Source organism: Lactuca serriola, chromosome 5, assembly GCF_051521515.1.
Source record: "Lactuca serriola cultivar US96UC23 chromosome 5, Lser_US96UC23_V15, whole genome shotgun sequence".
Lineage (NCBI taxonomy): Eukaryota > Viridiplantae > Streptophyta > Magnoliopsida > Asterales > Asteraceae > Lactuca > Lactuca serriola.
The window spans coordinates 317253289-317274751 of record NC_136412.1 but is presented as its reverse complement, the minus strand read 5'-3'; the positions used below and the strand labels follow the sequence as shown (position 1 = coordinate 317274751).

Below are 21463 nucleotides of genomic sequence, written 5' to 3'. Positions count from 1 at the left end.
ATTGAGGGTTGTGTGGAGGGCTTCCTTGTCTGTTCTTTTTTTTATTGGGGCTTGGAAGTCTGAGACATGGCCCAAAGGCCTGGTAGGGTTAGTTAAGTCTTGTTTGTTTGGTGCGCGTTATGTTTGATGCGAGTGATGTCATTGGATAGTGGATCGGGGGTGAGCCCGAGTATTGTTATTGGATAATAGATCGGGGGTAAGCCCGAGTGCTGTCATTGGTTAGTGGATCGGGGGTGAGCCTGAGTGTTGTTATTGGATAGTGGATCGGGGGTAGACCCGAGTGTTGTTAGTGGTTGGTAGATCGGGGTAAGCTCAAGTTTTTCAGTGGATAGCAGAGCAGGGTTGTTAAAGCCAAGTAGGAGTATGGTCTGGTTTAGTATGTGATTGGTTGGCTTTTGTTCGTTGGTGCATTTTATGCAGGGTTAGCAATGATGGCAGTTGTGTAACGCCCCGTTCCTAAGAGTACTTTATTGTGAGTCCCCAAGATTGAAGAGGAAGGGTATTTTGGTCCTTTTGTGGGAAAAATGGAAGAGTAGGGCCAAATATGAAATTTGGGGACATGCCGAGTACGCCCAGCGTCAGCTGGGATTACGCCCAGCGTAATGGAGTAAGTGATGCAGGTGCAAGGTTGAGTACGCCTAGCGTACTAGAGGTACGCCCAACGTACTCTCAGAGTTCGAGAACCCTAAAATTAGGGTCAGCCACTATATAAGGAACATGTTGGTGCATACCCTAGCCTCCATAAGCTCTCTCTTAACCTTAGAAACCCTAGATAGCCGTTCCACCTTCATTGTTGGGTGTGTTTGGCCTTGGAAAGCTTATTTTGGCAAAGGAGAGACTAGAAGAAGAAAGAGGAGGTTGTCAAAGAAGGAGTTGAGTGGCTGGAGCTTATAGATCTGGAAAGATATCATCCTTTGGAGTCTATTTGAGGTATAAAGCTTCTTGCTTGTCATTTATATTGCATAGATCTATATGTTGTGAAGTTTTGGCATCATTCTTGTCCCAGAAGTCCTCATCTTGATGCATGTTTTGAGTTAGTCGAGATTATCTGTCCTTTCAGACCTTTGGAGAGGTCTTGAGTGAGAAAAATGAGGTCCCAAGGGCTGTGGTTGTTCCATGTGTGAGATATGTAGGTCTTAATGGGTTAAGACCTTGGATTAAGAGCTTTATGGACGTCCCAAGTGATAAAGTTTGAAACTTCATGAATCCTAGGCATATTTGGCCTAAGGATCTGAAGTTTGGGCTTAAGAGCTTAAGCCATTAAGAAGTTATGTGGACTTAATGAGCAGCGAGGTTACGCCTCGCGTAGCATAGGAGTACGCCCCACGTAGCGGGTCAGTGCCCCGATCCCCAGTTGCGAATCAGCGTGTACGCCCCGCGTACCAAGGAGGGTACGCCTAGCGTACTCCCTCTGTTGGGTTTTTCATTTTTGGCATTAGGGATTGCGCTGTTATTGGGCTGCTGGTTTTTGGGCCGTGACTGGACATTATGGATAGAGTATTGTGGACCCATTAGTTGTTATGGACCATGGGTCTAGGCCCATTTGGTGAGGTGGGCCCAATTTAGTAAATTGGGCCAATATTGGGCTTTGCTTTGGACTTTTGGTCTTTGGGCCATTAGTGGGCTTGAGAGCTTATCCAGTGTTGGGTCGGAATGAGTTAAGGGTAAATTGGTCAATTTATCCTTGGAAGGGTATTTTGCTTAGCCTAATTATTATTTGTGCTATGTTGGCTAGTTCGGGATTTTCGGTGAGTCGGTGGTTCGAGAATTTTCTTCTTCAGTTCAGAGTTTCGGCAGTGGCAAGGTGAGTTATCCTCACTATACCAACAGGGTCTAAGGCACCAATGTCACACCCCAAAACCAAGAACGGCGGAAACGTTCTGGGGCGGAGGACGTCATGTACAGTATCACAACAATGAAAAGTAGTAAACAAGCAACAACATCATCCATTGCATTAATAATAGAATTATTATACAAGTGTGTTCTGTCAAATTTTGGTAAACACTAAAGCATAAATCAAAATGAAAGATGAGTCTCGAACAAGCTCCATCTTCCTTTCTCCTTGCATCGGTACCTGTCTATGATGACCTGAGGATACAAGTAATTTTGAAAGCGAGTATCAGCTTTAAAGCTGGTGAGATCATAAGTATTTAGTGTCTTAAATTGTATGTAAGAATTTGTAAGTAAATGAATTGTAAGTATTGAAAATGTTTTTAAATGAACTGTAAGTATGAAACTGTTTGTAAATGAACTGTAAATGTTTTAAAAACCTACAAATCCCTATGATTCCTACTATCATATAAGGGTGTCTTCTACCAAGACCTAACTGTTCTCAATGCAGTCTTCTACCAAGACTTAACTGTTCTAAATGTTCGTGTCATGTAAAAGTGTGTAATTTTCCCAAGTGTAACTATTATTAACAAAATATAGTTTTTACATTTATAGTTTAAGTGAAAAGATCACTAAATATATGTACAAGGAAAATTAATGTAGTACTAAAACGTAGCTCTATAAGAACTACTGCTGTACTAACTACCTTAAACCGGATTTATATTAAGGCATCATGTGATTAATTGCACCATACTATCGACTGGTAACAACGACATAAGAATGGTCGTAATAAGGAATGACGTTTGGCACCCGCAGACCTGCAGGTCCGGCTGTAACTAGCAGCAAGGTGTAGGATAGTCAATCCAGTATAGATCTATACGCAAACTCACGCTCTCCCTTCAAGAGACTCTGGCTACAACTCGGGCCATGACATTTAAGGCATGCTCCGATACAGTGGATCACAATTTTATGAACGTATTAATGTAAGTGTAATGTACAGAAATGTTCGACGTGTGCTGGCTGTAATGTGTGTTCTCTCTCTATCTAGCAAGTATAGTAATGTACTCGTTCTAGTATCGTTGTATATGTTCTCTTCCTAGTATAGTTGTATATGTACTCATAGTAATGAAATGTTCTAGCTGTAATGTATGTGCTCTCTATCTAGCAAGTATAGATTCATGAATGAACTGACTCATTGTATGATATCGCGTTCTAGTAATAGTTCTAGTATCTTCCTAAACTACCCATATGGTAGTTTACTAGTAATCTAACTGGGACGTATGAACATGGATGTATACCCTTGCTACCCAAGGGCATGGGATGAACTGGAGGGACCTTTTATGACTATTTATGTACACATGATATATAACTAATATTTAAACGACCTTCGGACGAGTACCCGATATCCCACCAGACCACATCTCAAGCGCGAAAAGGAAATAGGGTGGATAGCCTTCCTAAGTCTTTTAAACATTTCTTATATAACTATACATATAGAGGCATGCAATTTATAATATAAAAGCATAAATAAGTTTTTTAAAACATTTGAACATAATTATTATTTTCAGAAAAGATCTACTTGATGTCAACCAATAAAACAGTTTAAAGGCATAGGTTTGATAAAACAGTTTAAGTATAAGGAAACTTTTGTTTGGAACACAATTGTAAATAAGTTTGAAATGTGATATACAGAGTAAAATGTACAGTGTAATAAGGAGTTTAAAACATATAAAATGTTTATAAAAATCATTTGAAGGAAACTGTTTGGTAAAACGGCTAATGTGTAGTAAATCATTTGAATGCTGCATATTAATCACATGTGATTGATATAATAACTAGCGTAATTCTACTTATTAATCACATGTGATTGATATAATAACTAGCATAATTCTACTTGTATCCCCCCCCCCCCAATAAAACATTTAAAAATAGTTTAAAATATTATTTAAGGGGTATGAACTCACCTGCAGTAGGTGACTGGAATTGAACGGACTGTTATCGTAAAGAAGGATCGGACAAGTGCTTGGTGTCAAGTGAAGACTTTAGACACACACAATGATCCTAATTACATATGAAGACATATGTATATAAATAATTAGTGATTAAAACACTAATTATACAAGTATAAACATTTAAACGCGAGGAAAACACTTTTGGTCAAGTGCTAGGAGGCTAATGGGTTGCAACAAAGGAGTGTAATGCCCCTAATGGGAGTTTATGGTCTAATGGCCATATGTTTTGGAGTTTACGGCCCAGGGGAGTAAACTCCTGGCCGTAAACTCTCAACCAAGTCTCTAAATGAAGCTTAGAATTATTACAACTCTAGTGGTGAATTGTTTCAAGGCTAAATCAAGTGTTTGGGCTTCCTATTAACTCCTTTGAGGAGTTTACGGCCCTGGGACCATATTCCATGGAGTTTACAGCCGTAAACTCCCTTGGGAGGGTGTTTATGGTGTTTTCAAGTCTCTAACATTTCAAGGTTATGATCTATGTTGGGTTCTAGGCATAAGGAAAGAGTTAGGGTGTCATTTGACCCCTTTATAGGGGTTTACGGCCCAAGAACTTGTCTTGGCCGTAAACTCCTCAACACTTGTGATTCCTTATGTTTTCTAGGCTTTAAACACTTTAGGGTACATGTATAAATTCAAGTCTAAGCCTTAGGTGCCTTAAAAGCACCATTTGAGCATGTTATTTGGAGTTTACGACCTAAGATATTCTTGGGCCGTGAACTCCCAAACTTGGGTGATTCTTGGTTGATTTCATGTCCCTAACACACTCCTATACAAGTCCAAGGTAGTTACAAATCACGGGGAACAATCTAGGCTTGGTTTCGGGAGTTTACCGCCCAAGAACACCTTGGGGAGTAAACTCCTAGATCGGATGATTTAGATATGTAATCTATGTTATGAACACATTTAAAGCTTTCTAACACTACTAGAAAGAGTTACTCACAATTTGGGATAAAAACCCGAAGATCCGTGAGAGAGAATTTTGGCTTTTCTCTAATTGGAATTCAACTAATGAACCAATTTGGTTCAGAATTCTATTTATAGTCCTGAGATATTTTGGCAGAAAATATTTTTATTCCTTAAATGAATTCTAATGTCCTAGAGTATTGGAATAACAGTGTTGCACAAAACCCTAGTGCATCCACTCTCCTAATATCTCCTTAAGTGTAAAATCCTGAAAACTGCCAAACTTATACTCGAAATCTGAGTTTTCACTGTAACTGTTCTACTTCTATTGGCTTCAAATGGTTTGTTCAGAATGGAAATTTCGGGTTGTCACAACCAAGGCCGGCCCTTTATCGGATTGAGATCCGGGTATTTGTTGTTAAGTTATTGCTTTGATATGTTTGCATCCTGGTAGCTAGGATGGTATGTGTTAGAGACCTGGTTAAGGTCGGTATCCTGTTATGTAGGATGATGTTATGCTAGTGACCGGTTAGGTCGGTATCCTGGTTAGGATGATGATATGTTATGTGATCTGCTAGATCGGCTTGTTGACTGTGAATTGTTATATGATTGTATGTTTATGTGCACATGGTTGTTGGACTTGGGTTGGGTTGAGGCGGGTCTTGCTTTGTGCTGTAGGCCAAGATACCCAGGGCGGACCGGTTGTCCCGAAGGCCCAGCGAGCGGTCCGGATATGTTGTAGGCCCCAAGAGGGCGGACCAGACGTGCCGAGGCTCGGAGAGTGGACCAGGCCGACTGAAGGCCCGGTGCGGGCGGACCAGTCATACTGTAGACTCAGAGAGTGGACCAGATGGATTGAAGGCCCGGAGCGGGCGGACCAACCACATTGTAGACTCGATGTATATGGCTAGACTCGGAGGGTGGACCAGGTGGACTGTTAGCCGGTGTGGCGGACCAGTCACACAGTAGACCCGAAGTGCATGGTTGTTCTGTGATCGGATATGATATGGCATGTTATGCGTGTATGGTATATGTGGTTGGTATTTTGGGGATATCTCACTAAGCTTTCGGACTTACAGTTGTGGTTTAATGTTTTTCAGGTTCTTTAGGAGACCGTGGCAAGGCAAAGGTGTGATCGTACCGCTCCTCATGTTTATGTTGTGATGTGATTCTGGGAATACTCTAAATCATTTGTATTGAAAACCTTTTTGTAATAATTTATTGAAATCGGGTTGTTTTTTGAAAAGTTAAAATTGGTTGGAATTTTTCGGTCGTTACAAGTTGGTTGTGAGTTCCGTGCTCCATCTTTCTTAGGGCGGTAGTTGGCTAAGAAGGCCTCAGACCGATTAATCTATAGATTTCGGTCGGCATAGTTATGTGAAGGTTGGTTAGTCACATATACGGGGTTTTGCTAGAATTTTTATTGGTGTGTTGGTATGTGAGGTTGTCGGACATGGCATGGGTGGTGGTTTCCTTCTTTGCCTTTTCAATGGGCGGCGCAAGGTCAGGAGGACTTGGTGGGGTCAGGTTGTGAGTGTTGGTCAGCATGGATGATAAATAGGGTGGCTCTATTTGCTTTGAAGTTAGGTATAACTTTAGGGTCTGCAAGTCATGGAATGAGAAGTAGATTCTTCTTTTATGGATTAAGGAGTTTTGTTTTTTTTGTCAGATCTCTTATTTCTCACTAAGTCTATAGAGGTGGTTGGAGGTGGTCGGTTGTTCAAGAAATGTCACGGTGGACATGATGCAAACCGCTAGAGTCTCTGCTCGAATGGGCTTATGAGCTTGATTTGTAACCTTGGATGTTGGTGGTTGTAGGTGCTAACATTCAAGTGACAGGAGCTCGTGTCGAAGGAGTTAGACTTGAAGGACCCACAAGGGGTTACCTCAAGAATGGAAGCAAGGACTGATTCGAGGATGAAGTCTAAATTAAGTGGGTGGAATTGTAACACCCAGTTTTCAGAATGGATCGGTTTAGGCCATCAAGAAGTCAAATGCATGGTGTTTGAGAAAACACGTGTGTCACAACATGACCATGAGGAGTTCACGACGTGACAAGTGAAAATGAAAGTCATGACGCGACAATATGATGCTCACGTCGTGAGAATGGTTGCAGCCCAAGCCCATAAATTTTTAGGATTCTCTTAATATTTAAGGACTTCTTCTCATGATCTAGGGTATCTTCTTCAGCCTTCATTCCATTCAAACAAACCCCTAGCCCCTTCCATGAGTTCTTGAGTCTTTGATGGTGTTTTGGTGACTTGACGAAGAAGGGACCATATTTGGTGCATAGATCCAGTTTGCAAGCTTCATTAGCATAATCTAGCAACTTCTCTAGACCTATGTAACTATGTAAGTATTCAAGCTTCATGCTTTTTGGTTTCTTGTTGCTAGATATAGAGTTTTATGCATTTTTGTCCATGGTTTGATGACTTAGAGTGTTGGGACTCCATAAAGTTAGCAACTTTATGGGTCCTTAGAGTCCCTTCATAATTATATGTGGTAGATCTAAAGTTTGGGTGATGATTGAAGTCATGCTTGAGGTTTTGACCTCTTTCCTTCATAAGTGACCTAATTTTAGCTCAAGCCTTGCATTAGACATGCAAGACCTTAAAGCATCGATTATTATGGTTTTGGGGCGTAACAAAGCCTTCTAGAGAAGATGTATTAGTGGCTTAATGGATTAAGGGCTTAACTCATCAAGTTACCCTCAGACAGTTCTCACGACGTGAGACGGTGCCTGTCACATCGTGAGAATTGAAGGACCATGATTATTTTGTCTTTTAGTTGGTCACGACATGACCAAGAGAGTGTCACATCGTGAGGAGCAGTTGATCTGTTGACCGTTGACTTTTTCATCGGTTTTACTTTGAGTCAAACTTGAAGGATTTGTGTTGTTGATTAAGTTTTTGCCATATTTTTTATGCTAGAAAGTTAGTAGGAGCAAGCAATGTAGAAAGGGGAGCGTGTTGCAGTGTTTCTGGGTTCTTTGATTCAAGTGAGTTTTCCTCACTGTACCCGTGGGTCGAAGGCACCAGTGTTGGTCCACTAGATTTGGTTAGGTATTATTGTGTATAGGATGTTGTTGTGCTGTAGTGATCATATATATATATATATATATATATATATATATATATATATATATATAGTAGCGCGTTAGGATATATCAATAGTGATATGATGGTTAGAGTATCAGTAGACTGGTCATAGTCTAGAGGAATGTCCTACGGGCTATATGTAGTCATGTAGGATAGATTGAGATCTCTTTATATAGGCTTTATTGTATGTTCCTTGTTTGGTTTTGGCTCTAGAGTAGGACATCTGTCCAGTTGTCTATCTCATCTCTAGTTATATGTGGCTATGCATTCCTTAGAGATTTGTCGGTAGCGGACCAGTGTGTTGTGATGGGCCTAGTAGGTGGTAGTGAACTGTATGACAGGCAGATTGGGAGTTTCCTGGACTTATGTGACTACTTGATTTCTTGTTTGTTTATATTTCGACATATTGTGGCGGGTGAGGTTGAGGCGGTCATGTTGTGTGTTGTATGCCAAGATACTAGGTGTGGGACGGCTATAAGTCGTAGGCACGGAGGCTTAGGAGGAGCGGTTAGGTTGAGGCAGTAGGCCAACAAACATGGGGTAATCCGGTCCGATGACTGTGGACCTAATATACATGATGTACATGTTTTGTAGTGTGTGGAATTTTGGAGGAACTCATTAAGCTTTGTGCTTACCCAACTGTTTATCTTTTTCAGGTTTCATTAGTGATTGTGGGAAGGCGAAGGCATGACTGTACACACTCATCACCAGCATTAAGGATTTTGTGTTTATTATAATACTCTGATTTTTCAACAAATAATATTTGGAACAAACGGTTTTCTTAACATGGATTTTATAATTGTGATGTTTTACCTTAGTAAAAATGAAAATTTTTTATTGTGAAAATAGGACGTTACAAGTTGGTATCAGAGCTGGTTTGAGGAATTTGGAGGAACACTTTTGAAAATGAGACGTTACAAGTTGATATCAGAGTCATGCAATTTTCTTTACATTTCAAAAAAAAATTGTTTGTATATTTTAAGCCAAAAAAAATAAAAAGATAATTTTGTTTTAGTTTAATGTTTAGATTTTCTTGAAAATGTATGATCTTAGTTTGCAATGTTGTATATGATTGTGTAATTTAGTTTCTTCGTTAAGTATGGAGCTAATATAATTACAAGAGTATAAAAATATAGACAATATAGACATACTTTTAAGCATTAATTTCATTTGAAACTCTCACTACAATTCAAGAGTTTCAAAAAAAAAATATTTACACTCACAACTCAAAAGTTTTTGTGTTATGGTTATATTAATTAGTAATGACTAATTACTTTTTAATTTCCTTTAATTTATCTACTTTGTAACATATATTAGTAGTGTATTAGTAATTTTATATATTAGTAGTATATTAGTAATTTTTTGCTCACAAAAAAAATTCATGTGTTGGAAAGGATTATGATTCAAATATGAAGAGTTAAACAAATTAGTTTTTTTGAATCTTTAGATAATAGTGTTTCTATATATTAAATGTATATGTACGATTTGAAGCGTTAAATAAATTTTTTAAATACAAATATTATTATAGATGTTTTTATGTTTTTATGTTTTTATCTAATTAAAAGTTTTAGTATTTAATTTTTTGTACTTTTTATTATTCGTTATAATTATATGTTTGATATATAATTTATACAACTTTAAACAGTCTTTAAAATTAATTAATGGTATACGTCATCAATGATTTAAAACTATGTTGTTTAATAAAACTAATATGTTAACTATAGTTTTGCTTTACTATAGACATTGTTTTTCATGTAGAAATATTAAATAGTAATTTATTAAAAATTATTATTTTAACTATACTATATATTCTTGTGCAACACGCGGGAATTCGTGTAGTTATACATATAACCAAGGGTGCATTCATGCAATCTTAGTTCACCTCTTAAGTGTAGGTGCTTAGTGTCCTTTTTACATTCACTAAATGATTTAAAAAAAGTATTTTAACCCCCAATTTTAAAAAGTTTACATGGTTTTTGAGTTTAAAAAGACAAACTTACGTTAAAATTAATGATGAATTTCAAATCTCTTGATTGATGTTTCTTTTTCTCATTCAGTTGGGATTGACTTGCTTTGGTAGGTTCCTCATCGCATATTCAATAAGTTGGTGGGAGTTGGCCTTCCTTTTATGAAGTCCAAAGTTCTTAAATGAATTGACGGCTCATTAACTTGTTTTTACAAAGTTTCTTAGGTCCCCATCGCCTATTCAACGGGTCTTGGTGGGAGTTGGTTTTTCACCTCACGAAATCCAAATATAGCTTTTTACAAGCTTTTAGATATGAATTGACGGCCTGCATCACCACTTGTCATCATAAGTGCAACCCGAGTTCATCGGGTTCCCCTCCGCTTATTCAACGGGTTAGTAGGAGTTGGTTTTCTTTTTGCGAAAATTTAAAATATAAAATGTTGTGTTTTGCAATTGAATTGACAAATTTTATTTTACTTGTTACTGTAAGTAGAAGCACATGTTCGATCCTTATCGTCTATTCCACAAGTTTTGGTAGGAGTTGGTCTTCTTTTCATAAAGTCCAAATTCTTTTTATAATGAATTGATGGAATTTATTTCACTTGTTAAAGAAAGTGTGACCTATTTTGGTGGGTACCTCATCTCTTATTCGACATGATGATAAGAGTTTGATTTTTTTATGAAGTCTAAAAGTTTTTAAGGAATTGACGATGTGGTGGTGTTCATTTTATGAAGTCCAAATATGTTCAAAATCAAAGGAATTGACGGTTATGGTTCATCCGGGCTTAAAATTCTATTAATGATCTTTTTCATTTTGAAGATATTCGAGTTTCGTTGAAATGCGATCAAGAGATAAATATTTTGCAACCAATTCCTTCACCACATACAATACAAAGTTGAAGTTGCAAGTTTTAGAAGGCTAACAATTAGTCAAGTTTGAGTCCGTTTGGGTGCATCATCTGATTTCTTTTACACACATACAATTGGATTGATTCAAAAGGTCAAAGATCATGTAAAGTTTATAATTCCAAAAAGAAAAGACACGATGTCAAGAAAGTTGAAACAAGTTTCCATTTAGATGATTCATAGATTTCTAGAACAAAAAACTTTTTTGACTTGAACTTCTTTGGAGGACTTCCTACACATACAATTGGATTGATTCAAAAGGTCAAAGATCATGTAAAGTTTATAATTCCAAAAAGAAAAGACACGATGTCAAGAAAGTTGAAACAAGTTTCCATTTAGATGATTCATAGATTTCTAGAACAAAAAACTTTTTTGACTTGAACTTCTTTGGAGGACTTCCTGGAAATAAAGGAACCATCATTGGCACCCCTCATAGGCTAAACTTGCAACTTTTCTTTATCACTTCTCCTTCACGATTCCACCACTCATCTTCTCCAACCTTAACCCCATCATCGAACCACCCACAAACCTCCCTTATTAAGCCAATCCAGCCACCCATCGCCACCCATTACCACCATCTTTACAAATTTCTTACCCATCACCATTAACAACCTTCAAACTCCCAAAAAACATCACTTTCTCCCCTATTTATCCCACCTTCATCACCAATGAATCTACCTTAAATATCCACCTGTGAATAGGGATGAAAATTTGGCCCGGAAACTCAAACCAAACCGAAACCCGAAGCGACCCGAACTGAATTAGGCCCGAATAAGCAAATCGATTCGGGTTTCAGGTATCTATATTATGTTTATTCTGTTCTCGGGTTATTTGGTCCAGGTTACCAAAATAAGATTTTATTCCATTCTAAATACTCGACCCGAAATTGAAAAGTCATTTAATTTTAATCATGATTACTTTCCCTCGTTAGTCGCTAGTAATCCTTATGTGATCGACTGCGAACTCGAAGTCGTGCCTGCATTCCTCGTCCCCTTCTTTGATCGACAGAAATCGAAATCACGATTCACACTTGTGTCCTTGTTCACAACAAAACAAAAAATTAAAAAACCCCTACGATCGTCCTTGTCGTTTCAAAATCGATCAATCTTCTCAACTATTGTCAAACTCGAAATCACTTTTGTCAATCCTTCCTCATGTTTCATACATTCAAAAATCAATCATTCTTATTGTCTCTAAGGATTCACAAATTCCTACTTTGTCTAGTCATGGAAAATTGGGCTCGAACTTAAGGAACTCAAGTAAGCAATTAATTCTTATTATATTAATCTACTCCGTAAATGTTATTCTTTCATGTGTTATTGTGTTATCTTAGTCTTTGAATGTTTTATGTTCATTTATAAAAGTAAATTGTTATTTTATTATTCGGATTATAGAATCCTAATACAGGTTATTCGCTTTTTTTTCAATTATATTAGGTCAATAATCACCGTGTATAAGTTATTCGGGTTATTCGGATAATAACCAAACCGACTAATGCCTAAACCGAACCGAACCCATATTGGTTAATCGGTCCGGTTTTTACAATTACCCTTATTCGGTTTTCAGGTTATTCGGGTTCAGGTCGTTTCGATTCCGACCAAATACCAATGGAAACCACCCTTATTCCTCCCATTGTCTCGTGAAAACTGCCACCACCGAACCACTCAATACCACCTTTATACCACATTCCAGCCACCACCATCGAACCCACCATCACCAAACACCCAACCTTACAACTCCATTAACCTCCGCCAAACCACCAGCATTCATCAATTCTGCCAAGAAAAAAAAATAGAAAAGTGTGGCGCTATTAGAATCAGAAATAGAAGAGGAAAAGGGAGAGAAATACCTGCGATCAATCAGCAAGATTAAGGAGCTGTTAATTTCATCGATCGATTGGAGAAGAGAGAAGGGAGCTGCAATCATTTGGCTTCTGTCGACCGAAGGGAGGAGACGCGAAGAAGAGGAGGTGTCGATCAGATTTAAGAAGTGAAGAAGGAAAAGAACGAGACACGACACAGAGAAGCAATCGATTGTGAGAATCGAAGGGAGAGCTGCGATTTTTTTTCTTTTCTTTGTGTCGTTGGCGATCAAAATCGACAGAAGGAAGAAGGAAACGTCGAGATTCGGTACAAACGCACGCAACAGAACAAGGTCTATGGGTGCAATGGGCTGAAATTGTGAGCCTGATCTTTTGGGTTAAGCGGATTCCCTTATGGGCTTCGAATCTCAAACGCTGGCACGCAAAAGGGGAGTCTATTTCCTTTCTTTTCTATTATTTTTGGTTGACATTCATAATTTATTTTAGAGAAAGTTAAATGCACTTACCTAATATTTTTCTTATTTTCCTATTCGCTAGTTTAATTTCAAGTTTCATAGAGTAATTTTTTTGTGGGTTTAGTTGATTTGGGTTAAATGGTAATTCTAATGCTTTAATTTAATTAATATAAAATTATAAATTGTATGGTAATTGTTTGAATAAAATTATTTGATATTCAAATGTGTGTTTAATTTCAAATTATTTTATGAAATTTAATTAATTAATCGAACGGTTATTATCTAGCCAATAATAGATGTTAGATGTTAATTTGAATTTCATTTTATAATTAATTACAACTTCAGATTTCGAGAGAATCTTTAGTTGGGAAATCGTTTGAACAATAGTGTGTGATTTCGTGATCCCACTTAAAATCAACATAGACGTATTAACGTTTTTTTAATTTTATAAACTGCATAGAGATATGAGTGAATGATTGTAAATCGAAACATAAGACCGAGAGGTAATTAAAAATTTTAGATTGTTTTAACAAATTTATTACCACCACATTTGTGTTAATTACGTAATTGCATTAGATGGATCATTGAACACATAAATATCAATTAAACCTTGTTTTTCTCTTGTCTGTTAAATCCCAATTTTTATGTTTGTCCCTTTTAGTCGCTTTGGTCCTTAGTATTGTGTTAGAGTTTGTTTTAGAAATATTAGTTGCTTTGCTAATTTTTATTTTATCCTAGAGTTAGTTACCTAGTTTAATCAAACCAAATCATTTTTACTAACAACTACCTAATCTTTCATCCTCTAAGATAGATAGTCTTTGTAGGTATGATGTCTTGTCTTACGACTATATTACTTGTACGACCTTGTATATTTGCGAGTACGTGTTTTCGTCAACAGTAGACATATATTGACTTCCAATTTCAAAATGATAATAAACTTATAGAAATTGTTCAATGTTAATTCTCAGTCCAAAACGTACTAGGTCTTAAACGAATCTTTTTAATGAATCTCTTTTTAATGAGTCTCATACTCATTTCCTACGGCGGACCTACTTGGTGTCCCGGAGTGGCACATGCAACCCTCAAAATTTACCGTGAAAAATTTAGTATAAATTATTAAAATCCATCACAAATCCGTTGGAAATCCGTCATGAGTTCGTTGGAAATCCATTACAAAATCCTAATAAGTGTAAATTAGTGTAAATGTTGAGGAAACCCTTTTAATGACGGATTTTATGACGAAAACTATCATCGAAAGTTGATTTTTTTTAGTAAGACAACCCTTAAAAAATTGTGCAACCCTGATATTTCTTTCCGCGTTTGTCACTGTTCATTTCTCTCTTGATCGAAATTCAAAACCTATAAACCCTTCATCATTGTCTATTTTTCAAGAAGTGATACAAGTAATGCCTTGTGGTATTCCCGCAAAGGTTTCCACCGAAAGTACTTGTGTTCTAGTTTTTGACTGTGTTCTTAGTGCATCCGTTGTTCATCATAATATTACATAAGAGATCACATGCATAATAGATTTTGAAGTAGACCAGGGGTACTCAAATGAATGATACTTTTAGAAAGGATCTACGTATATAGGAAGGATCTAGAAGAAAGAAAATGCTAAAATTTGTGTTGCAATTTCTATTTCAAATTATGGATTTCTAAACGGTTGTTTTAAAAACTTTATTAATTTTACAAAAAAAAAGGATACTTTATATAAAATATTTTTGAGTTATGGATTTCTAAACCGGCAAGTGATTTTTTTTTGTTAATTTGAAGTTATATCGATTATTTTGTATAAGGTCAACTTAGTGTTGTTTGATCATATACAAGTTTCGACATCAATATCCAAAGAAAGTTAAAAAAGGTGTTTAGCAATTTCAAAAGTTCTTTTAGAATGACTTTTTGTCAAGAAGAAAAAAAATTGTTTTAAAAGTCAAGAATTTATGAGTTTTGGTGACTTTTGGTTTTTTGGTATTTGTTTCTCAAAGTCATCTAAACACATTTTAAAAACTCTTTTGGAAAAAGCTATAAGTCAAAAAATTCTTTTGTCAAAAAAGATTTTTAAGTTAAAAAGCAATCTCAAACACCTCTTTGAGTACGACCACATAGGAGTGGTTGCAGGGTAATTGTAGAAGCAGCCGTAGAGTGGTTGTACTTATAGTATAAGCATTGCAAGTGTATGGTCGTAATATAAACAATCTAGTCTATACATATAGTGTATGACTATGATGTATGGCTACAATATTCGAGTAAGGGGCCACATGTGTAGATGACTTTTCTTAGGCCCAACCCACAACAAACTCATTTCTATAAATAGAGCCCCCCCTTTAACAAATGTTACCGTAAAGCATAGAGGGTGTGTGTGGGTGACAACTCAAATTTAAATAACTTTCTATAGGTTTTGTATGAGTACATAGCTTGATCTCCTTGATCGAGCAAACTCCTTTAAATCCTTATGTTTATTTTTCCTCGCATATTTAATTGTTGTGTGCTTGTGTTTTGTTTGTTTATCAAAGTCGTTAATCCCAACATTTAGTAATTTAGCATCTTGTTTTGCTTTGTCCTAGTTAATATCAAACGATATACACACAATTAGTTTAGTCATATCCAATTGCAAAGTCTCATTCAGCTAACCTAAAGCCCTTCCAACGTGATTTATGCACTAAAGCATTCCAAAACATGCAAAAAAATATATTCTTGTAGTGCGTTTGGTGAGCTAAGACATGTGTCAATGGGGACGAATAATTACAGCTTTTTGTCCACCAAAAGGCTGAAATAAGATCTCAAATACACAAGACGTGAATGTCTTCTCCATCTTCATCATATATATATATATATATATATATATATATATATATATATATATATATATATATATATATATATATATATATATAAAAAGGATTTGTTCAGTCCAATTAAATCTTATGTAACAAATTCAGTAAGAGATGTCTATTTCCTAGGCATTTTATAAAAGGAATATATAGATATGTTGACAAGAACAACCAGCTTCATCAAGTAAACTCAAGTGTAATATGGAACCGGTTACTCAGGCAGCAACACGAGAGATGAGAGCATGATGCCCGTCCTTGTGTAACTCTACATAAACAAAAAAAAAAAAAAAAAGCACTCTCCCTACGCAGGCATTATCCTGTTCAGGTTCTAAGGGACTTTCTCAGCCTGAAAATGCTTTTTGCTTTGGTGAAGCAAATTCAGACACCCCCGGTGCATAATTTATGTCAATACCATTAAATCAACACAATATTTATATTTATAATAAAAATATTAAACGCACCAGAAATAAACAACTTCTGATACTACCACAATCACAAATCACAGGAGACATTTGTTCGGCCTTTCATTTATTCTTGAAACAAACTAAACACTATGTACTACTCACCTAGCGTTTGAAGTTGAACCTCATTCCACACTAGGCCCATCTTCCAGAATCCATACAATCAAATCCAAGGCCATTCTCCATTTTTTCCCATGCTCCCTTATCAATCTATTCAATTATAATAATTATAATAAATAAATAAATATCTTTGTATTACGAAATAATAATAAATAGAAAAAAAAAAAAAAAGCGCTAACCTTCATTTCTTCAAGGATTTGAAGTAGGACTCAGGCAAATAAATTTCACCACCAGCCTCACCATGTTGTTCACCACTGACAGTCTTCTTAGCAGCGTTAAACTCAGCGCTCATAGCATCCATCCCTTCCTGAACAGCCTCTTCTGCGCTTCCATACCCATGTTCCTCCGCATACTTCCTCACATCCTCAGTAATCTTCATCGAACAAAACTTGGGCCCACACATGGAACAAAAATGAGCCACTTTCGCACCATCAGACGGCATCGTTTCATCGTGAAACGCCGTAGCAGTCATCGGGTCCAACGACAACGCAAACTGATCCAACCACCTGAACTCAAACCTCGCTTTGCTTAAAGCGTCGTCCCAAGCTTGAGCGTGTGGGTGGCCTTTTGCTAGGTCAGCAGCGTGGGCGGCGATTTTGTAGGAGATAACGCCGGTTTTCACATCGTCGCGATTGGGGAGACCGAGGTGTTCTTTGGGGGTGACGTAACAGAGTAGGGCGGTTCCTAGGGCTCCGATGTTGGCGGCGCCGATGGCGGAGGTGATGTGGTCGTAGCCTGGGGCGATGTCGGTGGTTAATGGGCCGAGTGTGTAGAATGGGGCTTCGTTGCACCATTCTAATTGTTTTTGCATGTTTTCAGGGATTTTGTGCATTGGGATATGTCCGGGTCCTTCGTTCATCACCTGTAATATTCGAGATAAGTTATTATGTAAGTATGTAAGAAGATGAAAACTTTAACATGATCCTATCCCTTTTCTTTTCAACATACCTGTACATCCTTCGCCCAAGCTTTTCGAGTCAACTCACCTTGAGTCAATAACTCAGCAAATTGAGCAGTATCATTAGCATCATAAATGGATCCAGGCCTCAACCCATCACCAATAGACAAAGCAATATCATACTGATTACAAATATCAAGAATATCCTCCCAATGTTCATAAGCAAAATTCTCCTTATGATAAGCCAAACACCATTTTGCATGAATCGACCCACCTCGTGAAACAATGCCAGTCATCCGTTTAGCAGTTAACGGAATATACCTTAACAGAACACCCGCATGAATAGTAAAATAGTCAACACCCTGTTCAGCTTGCTCAATCAAAGTCTCCCTAAAAACCTCCCAAGTCAAATTCTCAGCAATTCCGTTGACTTTCTCAAGTGCTTGGTAGATAGGAACAGTCCCAACTGGAACAGATGAGTTACGGAGGATCCATTCACGGGTTTCATGGATATGGCGACCCGTGGATAGATCCATGATCGTATCCGCACCCCACATTGTTGCCCATTGAAGCTTGTGAACTTCTTCTTCAATTGAGCTAACAACAGCTGAGTTTCCGATGTTTGCGTTGACTTTGACCAAGAAATTTCTTCCAACAATCATCGGTTCAAGTTCCAGATGTTTTTTGTTTGAAGGAATGATCGCGCGACCACGTGCAACTTCTGATCGGACGAATTCAGGGTCGAGATTTTCCCGGGTTGCACAGTAAAGCATTTCTTCGGTTATGATCCCCTGCTTCGCGTAGTACATTTGAGTGTACCTTGGTGGACTTGATTTCTCCCTTGAATCAATCCAATTTTTGCGTAGTTTTGGGAGTCCGATTTGGGGGTTTATGTTTTGTGGGCCACTGGTGTCATACGTGTCAAAATGTGGTTCGTCACCTGCCAGGTGGACACGTCGAAATGGAACTTTGAGGACATTACCGGTGTTTTCATGGATAACTTCTTTGTATTCCTTTGTGCTTTGTGGGAAACATTGTTCGAATGATGGAAGAGGAAGAAAGTCAGGGGCAGATGGGTCAATTGTGTTTTTTCTTTGACTAGTCTTCTGCACGTTGGTTGATGGAGGGTCAAAGGTCAAGGTAGCTCGAGGCACCATGATGGAGGAAGTGGAAGAGGAAGAGAGTGATTCTTTCTTCCATAAGTTGGGAGTTTCAGTAGAAACATCAAAAACAGGCAAGAAAGCAGTTTTGGAAATCTTTGAAAGGGAAGAATGGTTGGAGTTTTTGCACATGACTGATGTCAGATTAGCATGAATCGATGCCATCTTCAGATATATCTGTTAAAAAAAGAAGAAAGACAGATTATCAACCATATAGATGGTGATTACAGGAAAAGAATTGAAATTAAATGGTGAAAACTTCCATTGAAATGTTATAATATTGATCTCACCAAAGACGAACAAAAATCAGTGAAATTATTATGTGTTTTCAGATCGGGGGTTTATTAATGCAGAAGGTATCAAAAACAAAAGCGATGTTGGAGAAATTTAAACAAATCATAGAATCCATTTCCAGCAACTTTCATAGGCCATTAGTTCAGATTCTGTTTACATAACAATCCCTTTTCTGTTTCATCGTCTTAAGACCTTCAAGAGTAACCCCAAATCACTAATTACGACTAAACCCCTTGAATTCCATGATCGATCTACCACAAAAAAGTATATCGGACGTAACTATGAACACATCCAGTAAATCTAAGAATATGCGTTGATTAAATTTGTGTATAATTCTGAAAACATGCAATCCGAAAGTAGAATCTATCACGAAAGAATCCATCGCTGCTACTAACACGCAGAAAAAGAAATTGAAACGATCCATTTTTACTCGATCAAAGAATCGATAGTCACATACAGCAAGCACATTAAAGTAATAACCAAAGCACAAAAACGATTGATGTTTGAAGTAAGTGAAAGGGACGCAATTCAATGATTCAAGCATGAATTCAGACGTCAATCGGTGCTACTTACATTCGATCTTTGAAATGTTCCGGCAGATAACTGTGTGCGTGTGTGTGTGCATGAGAGAGAGAGAGAGAGAGAGAGAGAGAGAGAGAGAGAGAGAGATAGTTACCACAAGAATTTGCTTCTTATCTGTAAAAGCAGTAGTGATGGATGAAGGAGCGGAAGTATAAGAAGACGAAGAGGAGTGAAGTGGGTTTTAATGAAAGGCGCTGAAAACCAGTCCCCCTCCTGTTCCTTTGATATTTTATTTTATTTTTCAAAATGAAAATTTATGATTTTGGTATTATTATATTATTTTTTTTATAACAGATTGTTCTTATTTATTCATACTACAAATTACAAAAGACAAAACTACAAAAATAGTCCCTGTGGTTTGCATTTTTTCAGGAAACAAGTCCAAACAGTGACTTTTTTTGATTCGTGGTCCTTTTGGAGTGGTTTGTATGTGAAAATGGTCCCTCCGAAAATTGAAATGACTATAATACCCTTGGGGTATTTATTTTTCATTTTTCTTTCATTATTCTTAAAATTTAATATTTATTTATTTATTTTAGCAATTAAAAAAATAAAAAGGGCCCACCTCTCTCTCTCTCTCTCTCTCTCTCTCTCTCTCTCTCTCTCTCTCGTTTTTCCCCTTCTTCCTGACGAACACCAACTCTTTCTTTGTGTTCTACTGCTGAAGACGAGAAAGGAAATCACGAGGACTCCCCAGAGATCAGCTATACATCTCTACCTCTGCTTATTGATCCATCTTTTTGAAATGGTTGCTTCTGCTCATCTTCTTCCCTTTGGTCAGTCAAGGAATCGAAGACCCATTTTCTTCTTCTTTCGATTGAGTAAACACCACCGAGATCCGCTGCAGCCCCCGTCTAACCCTTCACCCTCGCATATCACTTCCGAGGCAGAAGAAACAATGGATTAGGAACTGCGCGAGCAGCCTTTCTGCATCGCTCATCTCCTTCCTCAAACCAATCAATCATTGAAGAGGGTTGCTTGTTTGCTATCGATTTCGTGCCTCTTTTTCTTCCGATCAGCCATCACCAAATCCCCACCAAAAACGAAATCCACATTCTTCATCTTCTCTATCTCTCGTTCATCTGAAAGGTATCGACTCCAACGATTCTTCCTTAGATGATCTAATCCGGTGGTTGATGTTTATGTAGGGATTCAGAAAAGTGGATCCGGATCGATAGGAGTTTGCGAATGAGTGGTTTGTGATCGATGTTTATGATAAGAGGGGGTTATCCAGCTTCTTCCAAAAACCCTTGGATTGAGGATGATTAGATGGGAAACGATGAGAAAGATTAGGTGTCTGAAATCCTAAAAGTGGAGAAGATACCTTAGAGCAGAAGCATGTGATCGATGGTCAATGATGATGAAGGGAGTATCCATCTTCTTCCATGTTCTTTACCCTGGTTACCAAAGTGATTAATTTCTCGATGCAGTTACCCAAAATCAAACCTCCATTCTCCCATTCCCGGTGATTTGTGTGCCAATGTTCTATGCGATTTTACCTCCATAAATATATTATATGAAAGAGAGGGGAAGGAGACGAGGATGTTGGTAAGAACTGGTGTTTTTTTACCTATAGAAATCCGGTGGGTTTGGATGCCGACGATATGGATGATCGGTGGTGAAGACGATTCCTCCAAGTCCAGAGAAGTGAAAAAAGAGGAGGAAGGTAGCAAAACCATGTATCAGTAATTGTTTGGCTTGCTTGTCATCGAGAAAGAAGAAAGAAACATGGCTGGAACAGAGGGTAACAACCTCCGTTTTCTGCTTGAGTTTGAGAGAGAGAGAGAGAGAGAGAGAGAGAGAGAGAGAGAGAGGTGGGCCCTTTTTATTTTTTTAATTGCTAAAATAAATAAATAAATATTAAATTTTAAGAATAATGAAAGAAAAATGAAAAATAAATACCCCAAGGGTATTATAGTCATTTCAATTTTCGGAGGGACCATTTTCACATACAAACCACTCCAAAAGGACCACGAATCCAAAAAAGTCACTGTTTGGACTAAAACCCCAAAATTTTGCATACCACAGGGACCATTTTTGCAATTTTGTCATTACAAAAAATGATTATAAAGTATGTTTAAATGCTTTAATACCATGCATATAAAACAAAAATACTTTTAATCTT

General features: G+C 37.4%; 1 protein-coding gene across 4 annotated transcripts; it reads right to left on the bottom strand.

Moving 5' to 3' along the window:
* Nucleotides 1-15914: 15914 nt before the first annotated feature.
* THIC (thiaminC) lies at nucleotides 15915-19573 on the bottom strand. Of its 4 annotated transcripts, none has more exons than XR_013685065.1 (5): nucleotides 19433-19573; nucleotides 17353-18639; nucleotides 16584-17266; nucleotides 16390-16494; nucleotides 15915-16190 (listed from the first exon to the last, which is right to left on the bottom strand). XR_013685065.1 is itself a non-coding variant. In XM_079003312.1 (4 exons), the coding sequence occupies exons 2-3, from the start codon at nucleotides 18625-18627 to the stop codon at nucleotides 16586-16588; spliced, it is 1956 nt and encodes a 651-aa protein (XP_078859438.1). In that variant the 5' UTR covers nucleotides 18628-18639; nucleotides 19433-19573; the 3' UTR covers nucleotides 16238-16494; nucleotides 16584-16585. The 4 variants fall into 4 exon arrangements, 2 of the variants coding, with proteins under 2 accessions (XP_078859438.1, XP_078859439.1); XR_013685064.1 differs by having other exon boundaries at nucleotides 15915-16185; XM_079003312.1 differs by lacking the exon at nucleotides 15915-16190 and having other exon boundaries at nucleotides 16238-16494.
* Nucleotides 19574-21463: the final 1890 nt, after the last annotated feature.